This window comes from Pipra filicauda, unplaced genomic scaffold (genome assembly GCF_003945595.2).
Source record: "Pipra filicauda isolate LSUMZ 115617 unplaced genomic scaffold, ASM394559v2 scaffold449_size645428_pilon, whole genome shotgun sequence".
NCBI classification, from domain to species: Eukaryota; Metazoa; Chordata; class Aves; order Passeriformes; family Pipridae; genus Pipra; species Pipra filicauda.
The window spans coordinates 405,412-424,849 of NW_024104586.1; the positions used below are offsets into that span (position 1 = coordinate 405,412).

The following is a 19,438-nucleotide window of genomic DNA, read 5'->3' on the forward strand; positions in this document are numbered from 1 at the left end:
CCAAGGGCCTGGAGTGCCAGGACAAGGGGGAATGGCTTCCCACTGCCAGAGGGCAGGGTTAGATGGGATATTGGGAAGAAACTCTTCCCTGTGAGGGTGGGGAGGCCCTGGCACAGGTTGCCCAGAGAAGCTGTGGCTGCCCCTGGATCCCTGGAAGTGTCCAAGGCCAGGTTGGACAGGGCTTGGAGCAACCTGGGACAGTGGAAGGTGTCCCTGCCCATGGCAGGGGGCAGAATGAGATGGGATTTAAGGTCCCTTCCAAGCCCAACCATTCTGTGATTCATTCCATCTACTGTCAAGTCCTTCCTCCCCTCATTTCCCTGCTGCACTCGGGTGTGGATCTCATGTCTCACACGTCACAACCCGCAGCCACAAGGTGAGGGTGCAGGTTTGTCCCCCCTGTCTGCAGGAGGGGCTGTGCTCCCCATGGACAGCCTCCACGGAAATACCACCATTCTCTCCTCTGGAACTAATTTGAGGCCGTTCCATCCCCAGCGGGACTGAATCCATGGAGCAGCCCAGAGCAGCCTCCTCCCTCTTCAGCATGTCCTTCCTTCCGCCGTTCCAGGCACAGTCCCTGGAGCCCCAGGAGCTGTTTAAAAGGCAAGAAACTTGAGCTGAGAGAACTCCTGAAGGGGTTAATCCTCCCCTCCTGCACCAGGGGCCGGGGGTGCCCTTTTTGGGGAGAAGGGGGCGGCCGGCTGAGGGGGATTCCCGTCCCCCCGAGTCCCTCTATGCCCGCATCCCCCGATCTCTTTATCCCAGTCCCCCCCAGTTTGTCTCCCCGGACGTTCCCCGGGCCAAAATGTCCCTCATGGCCCCGCCCCGCAGCGGGCGGAGTTTGATGACGTCATAACTCCGCGCCCGGTCCCGCCCCGCTGCCTCCCCCCCCCCTCCCGGCCGCCGCCGCCATGGAGTCGAACCGGGACGAGGCGGAGCGGTGCATCGGCATTGCGCTGGCCGCCGCCAAGGCCAACCAGCCCGACAAGGCCCGCCGCTTCCTGGAGAAGGCGCAGCGCTTGTACCCCTCGCAGCGGGTCCGCGGTGAGCGCGGGGCCGGGGCCGCGGCGGGGGGGCCCGGGGGGAGCGCGGCCTGCGCGGCCGCCGCCGGGCCTGACCTCTCACCCGCACCGCGCCTGCGCAGTCCGCGCGGGGCACGCTGGGAAAGCGAGTTTGGCGGGGCCCGGCGGGGTCGGGGGTCCCGGTGACCCCCGGGCTACGGCACTGCCCGGTACCGACCCCTCGCCTTCGCTGGGGCCCGGGCAAGAGGCTGCCGGGGAGGGTAGGGCCACCCCGGGAGCTCCCTGGATCCCTGACGCCGGGCTGGTGGGAGCAGCGCTGCGGGGCTTGGCAAGGCGGGAGAGAAGTTCTCGGGGGGCTGCGGAAAGCCTTTCACCCTTCTCCTTCTCTTCTGCTCCTCCTATGCCTCCTTTCCCACTCCTATTCCTCTCCTCCTATTCCTCTCCTCCTCCTATCCGTCTCCTCCATATGTTCCTCCTTTCCCCCTCCTATTTCTCCTTTCTTATTCCTGTTCCTTTCCTCCTTCTCTTATTCCTCTCCTGCTCCCATTCCTTTCCTCCCTCTCTTACTCCTCTTCTCTTCCTTCTCTTCCTCCTTTCCCTCTCCTATTCCTCTTCTCCTATTCCTCTCTTCCCCCTGTTCCTCCCCTCCTCTTATTTCTCTCCTCCCTCTCTTATTCCTCTTCTCCCCCTCTTATTCCTCCTCATCTCTTCCTCTTATTCTTCTCTCCCTCTCTTGTTCCTTCTCCTGTTCCTCCTACTTTCCTCGTCATATTCCTCCTCCTCTCCCTCTCCTATTCCTCCTCTCCCTCTCCCGTTCCTCCTCCAGCAGTTTCCCACCGTTCCCAGACAGACAGGCCATGCTGAGCTCACACCCTCATACGTGGAACAGAATAATCCTCCTCCTTGAAGGCCTTTGGAGTTTTGAGGAAGGATCTCACTTCCTGGAAGCTTTAGTGAACGTGGGAAGTGGTCTTTGGAAGCAGCCAAACACAATCCTTTCCCTGCCTGTTCTGACGTTGCGGAAATTTATACAAAGGGCCGTGGGTTTATTTTTTTTTTCACTTTGATCTCATCTGAGTTTGGATTCTTTGGCTGAGCTTTGCAGCCTGTGTGTCCCAGGGCTTCCTGTAATGCTCCTTTTGGCTGCTCCAGCCTCTTCCTGCTCCCCCAAACACGGCGTGTCAGCCTGTTGTGAGTGCAGCATGGTTTCCCTGCCCTCCCTTTCCTCCGAATTTATACTTCTGTGAAATTGCTGCGTAGGAAAAGTGACTTTTGGAGGAAGGCAGAGGCCGTGGGGGGGCAGCAGGGGCAGGTTAATGTTAAACACAACATGGTAATTTGTGGCCAGCCCCAACCAAGTCTCACATCCAAGGACCCTTTGTGTCTGGAGTTGGGAAATGCTGCCGTACATCCTGCGGTTCCATGGAGGTCACTGAGTCTCCAGAGCTCCTGGGAAGTCTCTTTCCCACGAGTTCCAGGGGGTTTGGCAACACTCAGCGACGTGGCCCTTGTGCAGCTGCAAACCCTGACCCCAGCTGGGTCTTTGGTGTCGTCACGGGGCCAGGGGAGGGTTTTGCAAGGGGATTTCAGCAAAAACCCTCTGTGTCAGCGCAGCCCCAGTCACCTCAGAGTGGGAGTTGGGGAAGTTTTGCTGGACAAATGTTGGCTGATAAGCGAGGAAAAGTGGAGCTGAGGTGGCAGAACTGAAAACTGATTCAGCTCTGTCCGCCCCAGGAGCCCGTGGATTTGGGCTGTGCTGGGGCTGCACGGGGCACCAGCGTGGCTTTGGGGTGCAGGAGCAATAGGATCGGGGCTGCAGAGCCAAATGGAGCTGTGCTGTGGCCATCCATGGATTTCTGTGGTTGGATTTGGGAAGTGCACTTTGGGGTGGTGGTTGATGACAAGCTCAGCGTGCCCCGGCCGTGTGTGCTGGGACACAGAACCCCCCGAGTGCTGGGCTGGTCCCAGGGGCTTCCCACTGACACACAGTGGGGTTAGGTGGGATATTGGGAAGAAATTCTTCATTGTGAGGGAGGTGAGGCCCTGACACAGGCTGCCCCATCCCTGGAAGTGTCCAAGGCCAGGTTGGACGGGGCTTGGAGCAACCTGGGCTAGTGGGAGGTGTCCCTGCCCATGGCAGGGGGTGGAATGGGATGATCCTTAGGGTCCTTTCCAACCCTGTGATTCTAAAATTCTCTTGGCAAGCTGTAGGGAACTGAGCCCAAAGCAGCAGGAGCAGGGGGTGGGGGGGGGAACAGCCTTGTGAGGGGAAATTTAAAAGCTCCAGGTTTGGAAGGAGCAAAAGCCAAGCCTGTGCTTCTGTGAACGCTGGAGTGGTGCGAATATGAGGGAGGGAAGGATTTGTTTTTCTGAAATAAATTATTTTTACGTTAGTGAAACCCCCCCAAGCTCAAAAGCTCACCCACTGAGTTACTGCTCGTTACCCCACTGTCATTTTTATCCCTCATCCCCTGTTGGCTCTTGGATTACAGAGTGGATTTTTCTTGCCCCTCCAAGCTCTGGGGGCAGATAGGATATCTTGGCTATCTTGGCTCATCTCTTGGCCTGCAAGCATTGTTTGCACTGGCTTTAAGAAGGTGATACCCTCATAGTGCAAGGTCTGTAGTGTGCAATCCATGGGAGGAGGTGGAACATCCTTCTCAGTTCTGGGCTGTGGATAAAGGACTGCAAGCTCAGGATACTGAGGCTTCTGTAAATAATATGTCTGGGTTTAATCATAGTACATGTGCCTGTTCTTTTTGATGAAGAAATCACTCAGATTTTAAAAATAGTGGCTATCCAGCTGCCGGGGATGATGGAAAGATATTCCATGCTCGGAGTCTGCCTCGGTTGTGTCTCCTGTGTGGTTAGGCCAGGCCTGGGTGTTTGTCCCCTGCTGGCTGAAGAGGATGGAGGACAGTGCCTGAGCCTTGTGAGGAGGAAAAGCAAAGGGAAAGTGAATTTCTGCAACTCCTGTTCAGTAATTAAGAGAGAAAATGGTTTTCACAGCTGCTCCTGGTATGTGGGTAAGAGAGGAGAACAAAGTGTGACTGGTGTGAGGGGGCCTGTCGTGCTGGCAGCCACCAGTGCTGCAGTTCTGTCCCCAGAAAGGGGGAGTGTCCCTGTGGGATTGGCATCCCACGGAATCATTCTCCAAGGTCTCTAAAGATACAGCATTGTCACATCACTTCCCCAGCACAGCAGACTCTCAAAAGGAGGAGATAAAGAAGAGTAATACGCTTTATAATATGCTAGAGGACAAATTTGGGCATGCTTTGCTGCTGAGGAGAGATGTAGGGGGGAAAAAGGACAAGGATGCACCACTTTGGTGATCCACTGTGGCTCCTGGGCTGTCTGGTTGGGTAGTCCTGGGGTTTTGATGGAGGCTGTGTGCTTTGGGAGAAGCAGGGAATCTCTTCAGCACTAGCCCTCATATCTGGGCAAGAAGCAGCAGGAGCTGGAGGGTCCCTTGGGTGGAAGGGTTGGGGTCTTCCTGAGGAAGGGCAAGGGGTCTTAGAGCAGTGGCAGAGATGAAGAGGGGTCTCTTCATGGTCGAGCTGGAGGGGCAGATTGAGCTTGATGGTCTCTTAACCTCTTTATTCTTTACCTTTTTGTCGTTCCAGTCCTGCTGGAGTCACTCAACAAGGGCGAGCAGTCGGCCAATGGCCAGTCCCAGTCCAGGGAGTCCACAAACCCCCCCTTCAGGAAAATGAGCGGGGACTTCCCGTCAGCCAACGGAGAGGCCGGAGGGGAGGCCCCCAAGGGCTACACTCAGGACCAGGTGGATGCAGTGAAGAGGTGTGTGAGCAGCTCTCTGGGGCAGTTTGTTTGGCTCTATTGTGTGGCACCGCTCTGGTTTCCACAGTGTTCTAAAGATTCCAGCTCGGAGACCACGTGGAGTGGTGTTAAAAGCACACCCAGGAGGATTTATAGTTCCAGCAGCCCTGGGAGGCGGCTGAGTTGAGTCTGCCCGTTTTCCAAACCCTGTTTCAAGCTTTCCTTTATTCCTTTCTACCATTTGCACATCCTGGAAGCTGAAGGACTGATCCCCAGGCACAGTCACTTAAATGTTGTTTGAGGTTAGGGGCATGGCCTGAATTGCACAAGAACCACTCTAAGGGACTTGCAGGGAGGTTTCTTACATCATCCACTTCTCCAAAAACCCGGCCTGCTGGATTCTGTCTCAGATGAGTCACGTGAGAAGCAGAAACCATGGCTGGGCTGTGAGTGTGCCCAGGAGGAACTGGACTGCACACCCTGGGCAGCTCCCTCCTTCCTCCTCTGGAATTCAGCTGTTAGTTTTAGGTCTGTGAATTAGCTGAGGAGAGAGGAAGGGGAAAATTCCAACAAGCCCAGATATCCCCCAGATCCCGTAGTCCCTCCCAAAGAGCCTCCAAAACGTGAGAGTGACGAGTGCGAGGTTTATTTGCCGGTTCCATTCCTCTGCGGGTGATATCCCGGCCTGAGGAGAGGCCCTTCCACCTCTACTGGCCCGACTCGTTCCGTGGGAGTGTTTGTCACACCCGGAATGAGTCGGTGAAAACAACTGGGTCACCCCGTGAGGGCTGAGTCACCCCGAGGGCCCTGCGCGCCGCCGCCGAGGCCGTGGTGTCACGGAGCCCGCACCTTCAGGGCAGAGGGGTTTTCACTCCTCAGACTCCCCGCTTTCTCCCCTCTCCTCTGACAGGGTAAAGCAGTGCAAAGACTACTACGAGATTCTGGGAGTGAACAGAGAAGCTTCTGACGAGGACCTGAAAAAGGCCTACCGGAAACTGGCGCTCAAGTTCCACCCGGACAAGAACCACGCGCCGGGGGCCACTGAGGCCTTCAAAGGTAAAGGCAGCTCCAGATTTGGGATCTGCCCCCGACTGTCAGGCAGTGGCACCGAGCTGGGCTAGTGACAGCTCCTAAAAACAACCTCCCGGGTCAGGTGGAGTGAAGTCAAGCTGCTCTTTGTGAAGTTGTCTCTGTTCGGAGCCGGTTGGATCATGAACGAAGTATAAGCTTAAAATAATAAGCACAGGTTGGTGCGGGTGGGATTCGCCTCTGCCGGTGGGACAAGGAGCAGCCTTCCTTCCCTTTCTCCCAGCAGCCCTTCCTGTGTGTTGCTCCAGCCTCCTGCCACGCTACTCAGAAGGGAATTCCCTCAGGATGTGAACCATCCTGGCTTTTTGGAGAGTTGCAGGAGTGTTCACTTAACAGGGAGAAGCCCCAAGTCCTGCAGGTTCTGGGTGCACCCCTGTCTACTGGCAAACCCAGGAGAGACCCAGGGAGTTGTGCAGCACCAGAAGCAGCTCTTTGGCTCATGAACCCCTTGAGAGAAACGTTCTAGGAAGCACCTGACCATTGTGAAAGGCTGTGGATGGAATTGGTGGATAGGAATCCCACGTGGAAGTTTCTGGGGTGTAACTGAGCCCAGCCAGAACTCAAAAAAGGTCACCAGGAGCTCCAGTTCTGCTGCAAAGAGCCCCGTTCTCAGGGCCTCTCTGCAAATGCAGCAGGAATGTTTCCTGGGTAATAAGATACCTTAAAACTGGAGTAATTTTCCAAGACGTGGAACATGTCCAGTGCTTGGAACGTATAACCCCATTTTCCCCTGCAAGCTGTGCAAGTTTGATTCTTATTGTTGAGCTAAATGTGGTGTTAAAGCCACAAAAGTGGTCTGATTCTGGCCATTTTCTAGGAAGGAATTCTCCCCTGTGAGGGACATAAGGCCCTGGCACAGGTTGCCCAAAGAAGCTGTGGCTACCCCATCCCTGGAAGTGTCCAAGGCCAGTCTGGATGGGGCTTGGAGCAACCTGGGCTAGTGGAAGGTGTCCCTGCCCATGGCAGGGGGGTTGGACTAGGTGGTCCTTAAGGTCCCTTCCAACCCAAACCATTCTGGGATTTGGGGAGTGAAATGCATGAGGCTTCTACTGGAGCAGGGAGCAAGGCTGACCTGGTGTGAGTGTACTGATACAGTATTGGGGTGAGCTCCTTGCAGACATGAATTCAGCAGTAAAAGTCTTATGTAAGGTTTGTTCAAGTCTTTTAAGACTTAAATCCTTAGCTGATAAGTGTTAGCAAACAGTGAGCTGCCCCCCAGCTACTTGGGAGAGCCTGTGTGGTGTGGGGGGCAGATGAAAGAGCATCTGCAGACAGGTACAGCTCTGCATGTGCAGAGCTGCTGCTCAGTGGCTCATCCTTGGATCCCTGCTTTGGCAAAAGGCAGGTTTCCTCACCTGTAATCTCCCAATAATGATGTTTGCAGAGGGCTCTGACAAGAGTTACGTGCCAGAAGTGGTGTGTTAAGCAAGGTGCCCTTTATCCCCTGCTGCAGAGCTCTCTGCTCGTGAGTTATCTCCTCCAGGCCTTGCCTCCTTGGCTCCCTGTCCTTCAGCCCCCAAGCTGAGCTCCCAGCTTGCTGAACTCCAGCTGTTTGGTTCCAGAGGGTGAAGGGGGAGCCTGCACTGCAGTGAGGGTATTAGTTAATTTTTTCTTACGTTGATGTATTACCTGAAGTCTTGGCAGTCACCTCCCCAGTGGCTGCTGATAAAGTGTCTTGTCCTGAGCCCGTGTCTCAGTTTATAGTTGCAGTTTGCTGCAGCCTGACCTGTGGCAGATTTGCATCACTGCCTGTCTGATGCTGGAAAAAAAGAGATGAACCTGGTTACTAGGAGCTAAAATCCTGATCTGGAATGAGGCGTTTCTTGGCTTTGTCAGCACAAAGTCAGACAGTGAACAAACCCTGCAGCGCTCTGTTCTCATTGCTTGGCTGGTTCTTTCAAGCTGTGTGGTTCATACACTCTGAGTCACTCCTTGTCCACCAGCTTCCCTGCCTGGCTCTGGAATTGTTTGCTCTGTGTGCACTAATTATAACCAAGAAGGAGAAGGAGTGTATTGACATTACATCCTCCACACTCCCAGTCTCTAGTCCAAGAGGAAACCGTACACCTCCATCTGACCATGGGGAAAATGTTGAATCTTGGAGTTGATCTCCTTCAAAAGGGCATGAATCTCCCTTTTCTATCCCTTCTGCTCCTGTCTTTCACACACCAGGCAGTCGCTGCCACGGGCATTTTGGCTCTTTGTGACACAGGGAGGCTCTCGGGTGGGTTGGTGCAGAGGGGAAGTGGGAAACTGGAACATGTCGAGAGGGAAGTACAGAAATAGGAGGATGGCAGGCAGGTGTTCTGGGAGAAGGGCTCAAACTGCCGAGGCTGGAAGGAGAGAAACTCTGGGAACTGGCAGGACTTCAGTTCCAGTTCATTTCCACCGTCACAGGCACTGGTTAACAGTCCTTGTAATTATGCACCTTACGTCTGGCATCTGGAAATTTTGAAATTCATAGCTGACAGACACAACTTCTAGCTAATGCTTCCCTACCAGCTTTCATGGAAAGTTTTAAAGTCTCTTTCAGTGATCTGGCCCATATTTAGATTGTTTGCAGTTCTGGTTTCGGGCTCCGACACTGAATTCCCCTAATGCCACGTTTGAATAAAATTTGTCAACTGCAGTTTTATTTCCCTGTAACACTTGGTTACAGCTGAAGGGTTTCCCTAAGGACATGCACCAAATTCATATCAGTCATATCATAACTCCTTCATTCGAATCAATTAAGGGATTTTTCATCGAGTCTCTTGGTGTGACTTCCTCCTGTCTGCCTTTGCCAGCGACGTGTGCCAGGTCACCAGTAGCCCGTTGAAAAGACGTGGGTAGTTGAGAATCTCATTTGTGTGAGGAGAAAGGCAGGTCCTGGCAGTGTGCAGGGCTGAACGTATCATGTGCAGGAGAGAGAAGCTAATTGCTTCCTTATTGTCCCTGTTGCAGCCATCGGGAACGCGTACGCGGTGTTGAGCAACCCGGAGAAGAGGAAGCAGTATGACCAGTTTGGAGATGAGAAACTCAACCCTGCCCGGCATGGGCACAGCCACTCGGACTTCCACCGCGGGTTTGAGGCCGACATCTCCCCCGAGGACCTCTTCAACATGTTTTTTGGTGGTGGTTTTCCCTCTAGTAAGCACCTTAAACCTTAATCTCTTGAGCGGGACGCGGTGCTCTGGCAGAGTGACAGCGCAGTAGGGATTTATTTGGCCGTGCAGGGATTGCTGAGCTTGATGGGAGAGGGTTCTCCTTCAGGCACAACCTGAACACCTCGAGGTTTTTAAGTTGTTCAGGTGGGTACTTGGAGAACTCGGCATCCAGCAGGAAATACCATGAGAGCTGGACTTCTTCCCAGCTTCAGGTGTTTGTTTGCATGGCTGGCAGCATTAGCTGCTGTTGGCTTGGGTTGGATGTCAGAACAAAAAATTACTTGTTTTAAGGCTTGTTGTAAAAATAATCCTGTTTTGAGGAAGGCTTTTCTGCCTGGTGGTTTGAGAAGTTAAATCTCCTTATCAGAGCAAACCCTGGGCCTTGCTCCCGATCTCTATCTGCTCTGCCACGCAGCTGGAGCAGCTTCTGTGAGATCACTGGCCACTTCCTGCTCTCCCCCATGTCCCATAAAAGGAAAGTGTATTTCTACAGCACAATTTAAACCTCTTGAATTGAGAATGAAGTCTGCATCCTGTCTATCCACAATACTCATCATGGCTTGGACAGCAGAAAAGAACTGAGTGCCTGTTCCTTCACTTGCTCAGTTCCAGTCAGGAAGACACAGACTTCACATCAGGACAAGGGTCTTCTTTTGGAAGACTCCCTTGTCCTTGCTCTGGTCATATCTGACTGGCAGTGGAGACAAGGGTGATCTGACCTCTGTGGACCAACTTAAAAAAGAAATAATTTGGTTTCAGTGAAGAAGATTTGCTCTGGTAGCTCTCTCCTGTCCAGTGTGTGGGAATTAACACACCAGCACCAATGACAGGCGTCTGGAAGCCTTTTGCAGCATTGGTGTTCTGCCTGGCAGAGAGGCCAAGCTACTCCAGCAAAACCAGCACATTGCTATTTTGGCTCAGTCTTTTTTTCCCTCTCCTCACTGTCCCGAGGGAGTCCAGGGCCGCTCTCTCAGCCAGGCTCCCTCTGCAGCTGTAGCTTTGATATTTAAAACAAGACATGGATGAGCTTTGTTTTCAGGGTGGAAAAAATAGCAGAATTATTTCTGTTTGTAATTGGGTTTAATCTAAAGGCAGTTCAGTCAGAAGAGAGGAAGCCTGTACAAGGTACTCCCTCTTTGTAGCTGACCCTGCTTTGAGCAGGAGGTTGGACCTTCTGAGGTCACCACCAACCTGAATTTTCATATGATCCTGCAAAATCTGACAGAAATACCTCTGTGCCCGCTCTGTTTGCACTCAGTACACCTCAGGAATGCTCCTGTTTCGGCAAGTGCCATGGATCATGGCCACCTTTTGTGGTTCCCTCCTGGCCAGCCAGCACCACCCTCCACACTGTGACTCTGGTGTAACAGTTTTCTTTGCCTGCAGGTAACGTTCACGTGTACAGCAATGGCAGGATGAGATACACCTACCACCAGAGGCAGGACAGGAGGGAGCACCAGGGGGATGTAAGTGGACAACAAACCAGGGGCTGGGAGGGTAAAGGTGTTCCCAGCATGTGAACTGGGAGCTGTTTGCTGTGGCTGGCCTGGGAAATGGTGCTGCTCTCTGTGTGAGGAGAAAGCTGGAGTCAGGGTTTTCTGGGGATAGCCAGTTTTATTTTTAAAAAACAAACAAACAAGAACTTCCTGAATATTTCTTTCCCAAGCTTAAAGGGGAGATGTACACTGTTGGAACTGGAGAGGGCTCGGGAGGTGAGGGAGAGGGGGAATTGCTTTCATCCACCACTGAAAAGGGGAGAAGGCTTTCCATAAAACCAGTCCTGCTCTCTAGCAGAAACTCTAGAAAAAATATGGGCGTGAGGCTTCTGGAATTCCCTCACAAGGTTCCTCCTGCCAGTCCCCTCTGCCCTTTGTCACATCCAGTGGCTTTGGACCTCCAGAGTCACAGTGCCCAGTGTGCTGCTGGCTTCCCCCAGTTATTCTGAGTTGCTCCTGAGACAAATGCCTGTGAGAAGCAGGAGAGTGGAGGTTGTGTCCGAGCACTGGGAGGGAGGGAGAGCAGTGCTATGGGATCCTGGGGCACAGGGGTGTGGATTGGCACTGCACTGGATCCTGGGGCACAGGGGCGTGGATTGGCACTGCACTGCGTGTTTCTGTTCCCGCAGGGTGGCCTGGGGCTGTTTGTCCAGCTGATGCCCATCCTCATCCTGATCATTGTGTCTGCTCTCAGCCAGATGATGGTCTCCAGCCCACCCTACAGTCTGAGCCAGAGGCCGTCAGTACCTGTTCCCCCTGGATGGGGAGGGGTGTGGGAGGGCAGGGATCTCCACTCTCTGTTTTCCCTGTTTTCCTTTGGTTTGTTGCTTTCTCTCCTGACCCCTTGCTCTTGCTGCCAGCTGTCTCACACAGCAGTGTAGGCCTCCTGGTTCTCAAAACAGGTGTGAAATGGAAGGGGCAGAGAAGGTTTCTCACTTCCCTAAGGGAAGGGAGTTCTTTGACAGGGACCTTCTGCAGCCCTTACCCACAGCTGGCTGTGTCCTCCTGGAAAGGGACAGGCAAAATATTTTTGGGAGGCTCCAGCCTGGCACCAAGATCCCATATGGAGAACAAATTGAGGTGTAGAGTTAAATTGGGCAGTGAAAAGCAAAAGCCAGATCTGTTCTTCACGAAAGCCTCAGTTTATACCTAGTACAAAGCAGCAGAGGAAGAGAAGAAGGAATAAAAGGCACTCCTGTACAGTAAAAGACACTCCCAGAGAAATGCCCTGTTTTTGAACTCTTATCTTGCCATGAAATAGTGACCAGGCATTTACAATGCAAAAGTGAAACTGTTTCATTCTAGGTCCTGTGGAAATGCCCCATCTGCTCACTTGGCTGACAAATGGAATGAATCTTTCTTCTTAGTCACTTTGCAGTGACTGCAGAGAGTGGGAAAACAGGCCTGATTTCTGGCTGCTTGCATCATCCTTGACAAAAGCTTAGTGTATGTTCAGTGGAAGTTCCTTATGTGTATTTAAAGAGGGCAGACTTGGTTACAGCCCAGGGTTCCTGCTTGGTTTCACAGGTAGCAACGTTTGCCATTGATCACAGAATCCCAGAAGGGTTTGGGTTGGAAGGGACCTTAAAATTATATTGTTCCACCCCCGGCCATGGGCAGGGACACCTTCCACTAGACCAGGTTGCTCCAAGCCCCGTCCTTTGTGGTCTTGAACACTTCCAGGGATGGGGCATGATGTTAAATACTATAAAATCCAGCTTAGCTTTCGGATTCAGGGTAAAGACTGTGACATTAGTGCCTGGAACCAAAAGATGGAGTGGCTTTGGCACGGTTAAGGGTTGTTCTGAGAGGGTTGAGCTGTGATTTCCACACTTGGTATCAGGACTGTAAGATTAAGCATTACATATATAGCAGTTTGGATTGTACTGGTGAAGAGTTTGTGGGGTGAGAAGACACTCAGGGGAGGGCAGTTTTGAAGTTGGGCAGGGATTTGCTTCCAGCCTTGCCAGCTGCCAGAGGAAAGCCATCCCTGAGCCCCAGATGTTTCTCTGCTGTTCTGTTCCCTGTGCTGTCCCTGTCTCTGCAATTTCCAAGTCTGGATTTGGACAAGGGAAGGAAATGGGCTGATCCAGTCCTCCCTCCTGAGCGACCAGGGCAGTTCAGCTGGGACGAGGCGGTGCCGTGCCGGCAGGAGGAGCTGCTGGACCGCTCACAGCAGCTTGTACTGTGCTGAGAAGGGAAATGTTGTGCCTGAGCTCGGCGAGCAGGAGGCCAGAAGCGTCGAACCCGGTGATTTTAATGCCACTTCTCCGTAGTGAAGCTGTCACTGAGGAGGGCAGAGTCCTAAAGAACCATTTGTCACTCCGTGACCTTTGTAAATCTCTTCCAAAAAAGCAGCTTCCCGCTGGAAGAGCTGCCTGGCTGCAGCCTGACTGTGCCACCCTGCTCTTCAGTAACACCTCATGGAACTTACCCGACTTAATTACACGTCTGACTGCAGGTGGCAGGTTCCCTGTGCCCTTATTTTCATGCTTTACACCCAGACATGCTGCTGTAGCTCTGCCAGCTTCAGTCCTCCTCCCGTGAGGGCACACCCTGTATGTAGTTCATTTTACACAGGAGTATGAACTCTGGGGGAGCTCAGGGCTCTGCCTTCACAGCTCACATAGTGAGCTGGGTTCTCCCAGGCTGCACCTTTGCCTTGAAAAATCCCAGGGGCGCTTTTTGCTCCTGTTCAGGCCATCTGGTTACCCGCTGCTCATCCCCAAGAGCTGGACCTTGGTGAAACGTGCAGGAGTCTTTGAATCACTCCTGTAAACCCTGATAACAGACTGAAGGGTGACCCAGATGAGTTAATGTTTATACCTGGCTTAAGAATCAGGTTGGCTTTTAAATGCAGCAGCCAGCTGGTATTTATTATTATGGGGAACTTGGGGCACGTCTCCAGGTGGAGCCGTTCCTGACAAATGTGGCGTTTGGGCGCAGGTCCTGCGTTCCAGCTCCCACACGCCCCCGTGAAGATCTCTAGGTTTGCTGGAATGTCAGGGCTTTGTCTAAAATGCACCTCAACAGGGCCAGGGGAGGAAGAGATTTCCTTCTGGAAAGTGCTCTCTGTGCTGGTTGGTGCAGAGCAGGTCTAATTTTGTGAGCGGAGGAAATTGCGGAGAGATTTAATTAGTGCTGAAAATCCTGGAGAACACTTTATTTTAAGTGGGTTTAGGCCCTGGGCAATCTGCCTCGGAGCTATGTCTGTGTTCAGAGCTCTGCCTACCGAGCTGGAGGCCTGGCAGCTTCTCTCTCCCTGCGTTGGCAGTTCATTTCCACCAGAAATGCTTTTCCTTTCCCTGGGGCTGGTTGGGAGTGAGGGATGTTTCCAGCGGTTTGGAATCACGTCACACTGTGGGGGGCTTTGCTGTGCCCTTGGAGCAATTCCTACACTGTTCTGCTCTTCTCCCTGGACCAGGTCTGTGGGTCACATACACAGGAGATTCACAGAGCACTTGAAAGTGCCCTACTACGTCTCTGAGAACTTTGCAGACGAGTACACGGGCACGAACCTGAAGAACGTGGAGCGGAGCGTGGAGGACGACTACATAGCAAACCTCCGGAATAACTGCTGGAAAGAGAAGCAGCAGAGTGAGTGGGGGGGTCAGGAACGGAGGGTCTGTGCTAGAGCTGTACTTTAACGTGGTGCCAGCACATTTCCTGTGTTGTTGGCTTGGGTTTTTTTCAGTCTGTGACTTCATGACAGACCCGGTACGTGGGGTTTGCTTTGTTTTGGTTTGGTTCCTAATGCTGCTGTAGAACTGGTCAGACAAGAGCTGTGCCCCGGAGGGTCCCCTGCCCTGTCAGGATATCTCTGATTTCCAGTGGAGGGGGAAGGTAGAATCATAGAACCATTTAAGTTGGAAAAGGCCTCTGGGATGTGTGTAATATTTCGGTTTCCAAGGACTGTGTGGAAGAGTCTGCTGCCCGTGGTGTTGTGCATCCCAGCCCTGCTCCGAGGGCTGTGGGGGCATGTGGGACTGGGAGGGGTGGTGTGACAGACGACCCTGCCAACCATCCTGGCAGCACAGTGTGGCGAGGGCAGCGAGTCCCGGGGGCAGCCTGACTTCCCTGGCTGCCCATTCCCAGCATGGGATGGCCACAGCTGTGGCCAGGGTAGGATTCCAGTGCCTGGAGTGCCGGAGGGGCTGTTGGAGCCCCGGGTGGTGCCAAGCGAGACCGATGCCCCAGTGCTGGGGTAACCTTTGTGTGCCCCCTGGGACTGGGGGCCGGTCCCGCCGGGCTCCGGAGGCTTTCCCAGGATGGATGAGCTGTCAGCAGCTCTGACGCCCATCCTGTCCCACAGGGCCGTTTCCTCAGGCTCATCCTGTGTTTCACCTCGCCCTGTTCAACTGGAGGTGCCTCCCGTTCCCAGCAGAGCCCGTGGGGGGGCCGGGGCCGGGCGAGTGGGTCTCATCCCGGGCGGAATTCCTAACGCTGGGCTTTTCCCCGTGCAGAGGAAGGCTTGTTGTACCGGGCACGCTACTTCGGGGACTCGGACCTGTACCAGCGGGCACAGAAGATGGGCACCCCCAGCTGTAGCAGACTGTCAGACGTCCAGGCCTCCCTGCACGGATAGTCACGGCCCCGCCCGGCACCAGCACAAGTACGAGCTGGGGCTGCCCCGGGAGCCACCGTAGTGCTTTTAACACTTAAATCCCTGGCTGAGACACAGACCTCCACGAGTCTCCTCGGATGCACGCAGGGCGGGAAGCGCCCCCTCCACCGAGCCTTCACTCCTTAATCAAGATGCTGATTTGGTTCAGTTTGCATGTTGGCACCCTCGGCTCTCCCCGTCCCTGTTTTCTCTGGTGCTGTCAGTGCTGGGTCTCCGGGATCCCTGGGTGAGGCTGGGAGCACCTTGGCTGGTTGGCAGTTTGTTACCAGCCATGGCATCCAGCCTCCACATTTTAATGAACCCTTTTTTGGTTGCTTTGTTGCCTGTTTTACTGGAAAAGCTGTTATCCCTGGCACATGAATGTGATGACAGGGAACGGAGTCCCACCCAACAGATGTTCCTTCCCCCACAGTTGCCTTCCCCTGATGCTTAAGGAGAGCAAAGCAAATGGCCAGAATTCCCAGCAGGTTGTAGAAGTAACTTACTGGTTAAACTGGGAATCTAAATAAAAGCAGCTAAGGAGGGGGTAGGTCTGGAAGATTTAGGGGTTGGAGAGCTTGGATTAAGGAGAGCCCTGATGTGAGACCGGATGTGCTGCACTAAAATAATGAAAAAGAAATTGGCACAGGGTTTGGAGTCCTTTTTCTGCTTAAATTTCTGGGCTGATTTTGCCTACCAGGTGGTGTGGGCTGTGAAACCTGCAGGTCCCTCTATCCCAAAATTATTTGAAAACAGGGTTTCTGCAGAAAAAGATGAAGCTTGTACCAGGTGTAGTACGGACACCATTTCGACTCACAGGGACTCCTTGAGGACACTGGTCATTGAGCTGCTTGATTTGCAGTTTTGGGGTTTATTTTCCTTGGCATCTGAGAGTTTGGCCTTTAAAGCAAATCCTCTGGGCCACATTCAGCTTTTTTTTTTTTTGGTGTATTCTGGTTTTGGATCCATTCTTATCTTGGTCCTCCCGTTCTCTTGTTTGGATGACTTCGCCTCTCCTTTTGCCACACGCTGGTGTTAATTACCTGCTTTTCTTTAATTCCCTCCCTGCACCTCGTGGTCTGTAAAGAGCCTGGAAAAGCTGCTGCCTGTGCTGTGGGGTGGGGAAGGAAGGGGGAGTTGCCCGGAGACTGACACCGCTCCCGCTTTTGTTCCCAGACTCTTGAAATGCCTGAAGACTTTTGGTGAAGTGCACTGAGCCGAGGTGACAGACTTTACTATTTAAAAGAATCAAACCTTATCTTAAAAAAATGGAATTGAAGAATTAGCAACGCACAACTGCCCTCTTTCTTCTCTCTGCCTCTCTCCGCCGTTCGGGCAGCGACTGGGCCAGGAAACCCAGCTTGCCCGGCTTCCTCCTCCCCTTCCATCACCCCAGTGTGCTCTGGGATCCCACAGCCCCTGGAAGAGACACGTGGAGTGTAAAAGAACCCAAACTAACTGCAGAAGCCGTGAAGCAGAAGGAGACCCTTCGCTGCTGCCAACGGAGAGAGAAACCGGACGATTTGGTGACAAAAGAAAACTCTAAGAAAGAAAAAAGAAGAAGAAAACATAATCTATTTAGCATTAATTTATAGCTGTATATATGTTGTACTTTTAAACTATGCAGGGGTTGGATGATTAAATTATTTTGTTTTCTGCCCGTTCTGGTGCACAGGGGAGCGGGGAAGCCTCTTCCCGGGGTGTCCCGCTCCACATCACTTTCCTGCCCGGCACTAAAACAAGAATCACGTTGCAGTTGCTGTACTTGGCTTTCGGGAGGCCCAGCGGCGTCGCGGGGATCGGGATGTCCGTACCTGCCTTCCACAACGGGAACTGCAGAGCTGCAGGGGGTAGCAGAGCCGGGGGGAGCCGCCCGGAGCCGTGCCGTGGTTTTGCAGCGTCGGCAGAAGCCACGGCGGGTCAGCTGAGCGCCGGCGTCGGCGACGGGAAGGATTGTCCTGGATGGTTTGTGCTCGTCAGTCGTTGGGTTCATCTGTGCACGTAACTTCTTTTTTCGCCGAGTCTGCTGGAATTTTGCCTGGTAATCAGCGTGTGGCGCGCGCTCCGTGCGGAGAGGGCTTCCCACCAGGGCTTCCCACCAGGGCTTCCCACCAGGGCTTCCCGTCGGCCTCGCCCTTCGTCGGGGGTTTTGTGCGTGTCCCACGCTCGGGGCTCCTCGCCCACCCACCCACCGAGAGCAGCCGGGCCTTGGCTGCACCTCAGCACCACGTTTCCCTGAGGAGACCTGGAAAATACTGCAGATCCACAAGAAATGGAGTGTGGTGTTGCTTCTGAAAGCGGTTCTGCTGGGGGGATCAGGGCAGCCCTGGGCTCTGTGGTGTGTCTCGCTCCGTCACCGCCAGGCAGCACCGGCGGGAGGGTGCCCGAGGTCGGGAGCCACCCCTTGGAAGCAAAGCTGGCACGAGCAGAGCCGCCTCCCATGGGATAAACTGGATGATTTTAATTTTGCTCTGCTGCTCTGCAGTTCCATCTGTGTCTAAAGACATTTCCAGTGAGAACTGTCCCCCCGGCACACTCGGGGAGTGAATCAGAAGCTCGGCGGCTCCCGGGTGGGCTGGCAGAGGTGGTTTTATCCCGCTGTCCGTAGGAAGCCACTCGCTCTGTCTTCAGCTGTTATTTTATTTTGTGAAATCTCACCCTCCCACTGGCCACAAGCCCTGTTACCCCACAGCCAGCCGTGGCTTGGACCTGATTTTAAGGGGGTTTTGATTTTAATCCTTTCATTTTTTTTTTTTTTAAATGACTCTTCCACCTTCAGAAGGAAGTGGGTGGAAGTTCAGCATTTGGAAATGGCGCTTGATGGAGGCACAGGGATGATGGGGACGGGGTTGAACGGAAATCCCGCTCGCGGAAGGAGCTGGATGTGTTGCCCAAGGGCATTCCCTGCCCGGAGCCTGCCCGCCAGAACCTTTGGATCGTTCTTTTTTCCAGTAGATACTCACGGATCATAAGGAGCGAGAAGGCATCGATCCCAGTGGATGCTCACAGAGGCTGTATCTCTCGATTTAGAATTAATTATACAATTGTACATCTATAAATAAATGTTTATAATGTGAAAGGCTCTGGCTGTGTTGGTGTCCTGCACATCCTTGCTCCAGCTCCTCGCTGTATTCACACAGGCAGGCGGTGGATGGAATTTGGGGTCATTGCCATCCCGGGAAACCCCTGTGCTGGGGGGGCTTCCCCTTCCCTGGGATGGGAGAGGGATGGAGAAGAGGTGGTGCCCCTGTGGGTCCTGGCAAGGTGACAGCAAATGCCCAGCAGGACATCTTTGCATCAGACTGGTTCCACTGGGATGTTCCCAGGAGGGCACCTCACCTTCCTGCCCTCCCATTAGCCAGCCCCCTGCATCCTCTGGCCACGCTCCTTTGGGGAATGCTTTATTCTCATCCCAGGATGCCACTGGCCTGGCAGCACCATCCCAGCATTTGAAGGTGCCCTTTGGACGTGGTCCCCATCAGGGTGGGCAGGAAGGCTCGAGCTGCTTTTGTCCTGGCTGGAAAGGCTGGCTTGGATGTGCATCCTGACAGCAGCAACTTGGAAACTGCAGTTGGATTTGGGATCTGTGCTCCCAAATGGGTCTCTTTTCCCCACATCCCTGGGGCAGTGCAAGGCTGGACCCCACGGCATCCCCGTCCCCCAAGGGCTGGAGGTTTTGGGATGGGAACTTCCCCCTTTTCCCTTTTTTTCCCCTTCTCTCAGAGGCCAAGGGTCATGTCCCTTCTGTTTCCCCTCAGTGCCACATTCCCAGCAGTGGTGAGTCAGCCCCTGGGGAGTCTGGCATGGCTGCAACCAGGCACGTTCATGGCCCAGTTTTTGGGGTGGTTTTGCTACACATTGGGTCCAGAGCAATGGGAGACGCTCTGAATTTCAGTGTGTGTTGGTCCCTGCTCACCTGCAGGTGATTTGGGCTGCCCATCAGCTCATTAGCCCAAGCTTTTAATTGGAGCAGCTGCCAAAGACCAGGAGGCAACAAAGGCAGGTACTCTGGGAGTGTCCTCTGGCAGGCAGGTAGGGAGCAAACTCCACTTCTCACTGTCATTTCTGGTAGCAAAACATGAGGGTTTAGTGTTACTGTGGGATTTAAATCCTCATTTGCCTTACTGCTGCTTGTGTCCCCAAAATCTCCCTTTTCCCCCCACTGTGCTGGCACCTGGGATCCCCAGGCTGATGTTGGTGCCACAAATAGCTCCGTTGATGCCTCCTCAGTCCCAAAATATCCCTTTGCCTACCCCCCTGCCATGGGAGACGCTTAATCCAGCCTGGCTGGAAGCTCCTGGCACC

General features: G+C 53.6%; 1 protein-coding gene across 2 annotated transcripts; it reads left to right on the plus strand.

The window, feature by feature from the left end:
• The first annotated feature begins 893 nt into the window (after positions 1 to 893).
• On the plus strand, positions 894 to 18,212 carry DNAJB12 (DnaJ heat shock protein family (Hsp40) member B12). 2 transcript variants are annotated; one of them, XM_027711087.2, is made up of 9 exons: positions 894 to 1,044; positions 4,646 to 4,820; positions 5,710 to 5,855; positions 8,832 to 9,017; positions 10,421 to 10,500; positions 11,160 to 11,269; positions 13,955 to 14,127; positions 14,994 to 15,142; positions 16,310 to 18,212. In XM_027711087.2, exons 1-8 carry the CDS (start codon positions 912 to 914, stop codon positions 15,113 to 15,115), a joined length of 1,125 nt encoding a protein of 374 aa, XP_027566888.1. In that variant the 5' UTR covers positions 894 to 911; the 3' UTR covers positions 15,116 to 15,142; positions 16,310 to 18,212. The 2 variants fall into 2 exon arrangements, with proteins under 2 accessions (XP_027566888.1, XP_039241836.1); XM_039385902.1 differs by lacking the exon at positions 894 to 1,044 and adding an exon at positions 1,205 to 1,355.
• Positions 18,213 to 19,438: the final 1,226 nt, after the last annotated feature.

Bases quoted from the DNA above. Each gene is read 5' to 3' on its own strand.
- DNAJB12 (XM_027711087.2), top strand. From the start codon at position 912: ATGGAGTCGAACCGGGACGAGGCGGAGCGGTGCATCGGCATTGCGCTG. The intron at 5,856-8,831 runs GTAAAGGCAGCT...TCCCTGTTGCAG, and splicing joins GGCCACTGAGGCCTTCAAAG to CCATCGGGAACGCGTACGCG. The intron at 11,270-13,954 runs GTCAGTACCTGT...TCCCTGGACCAG, and splicing joins TACAGTCTGAGCCAGAGGCC to GTCTGTGGGTCACATACACA.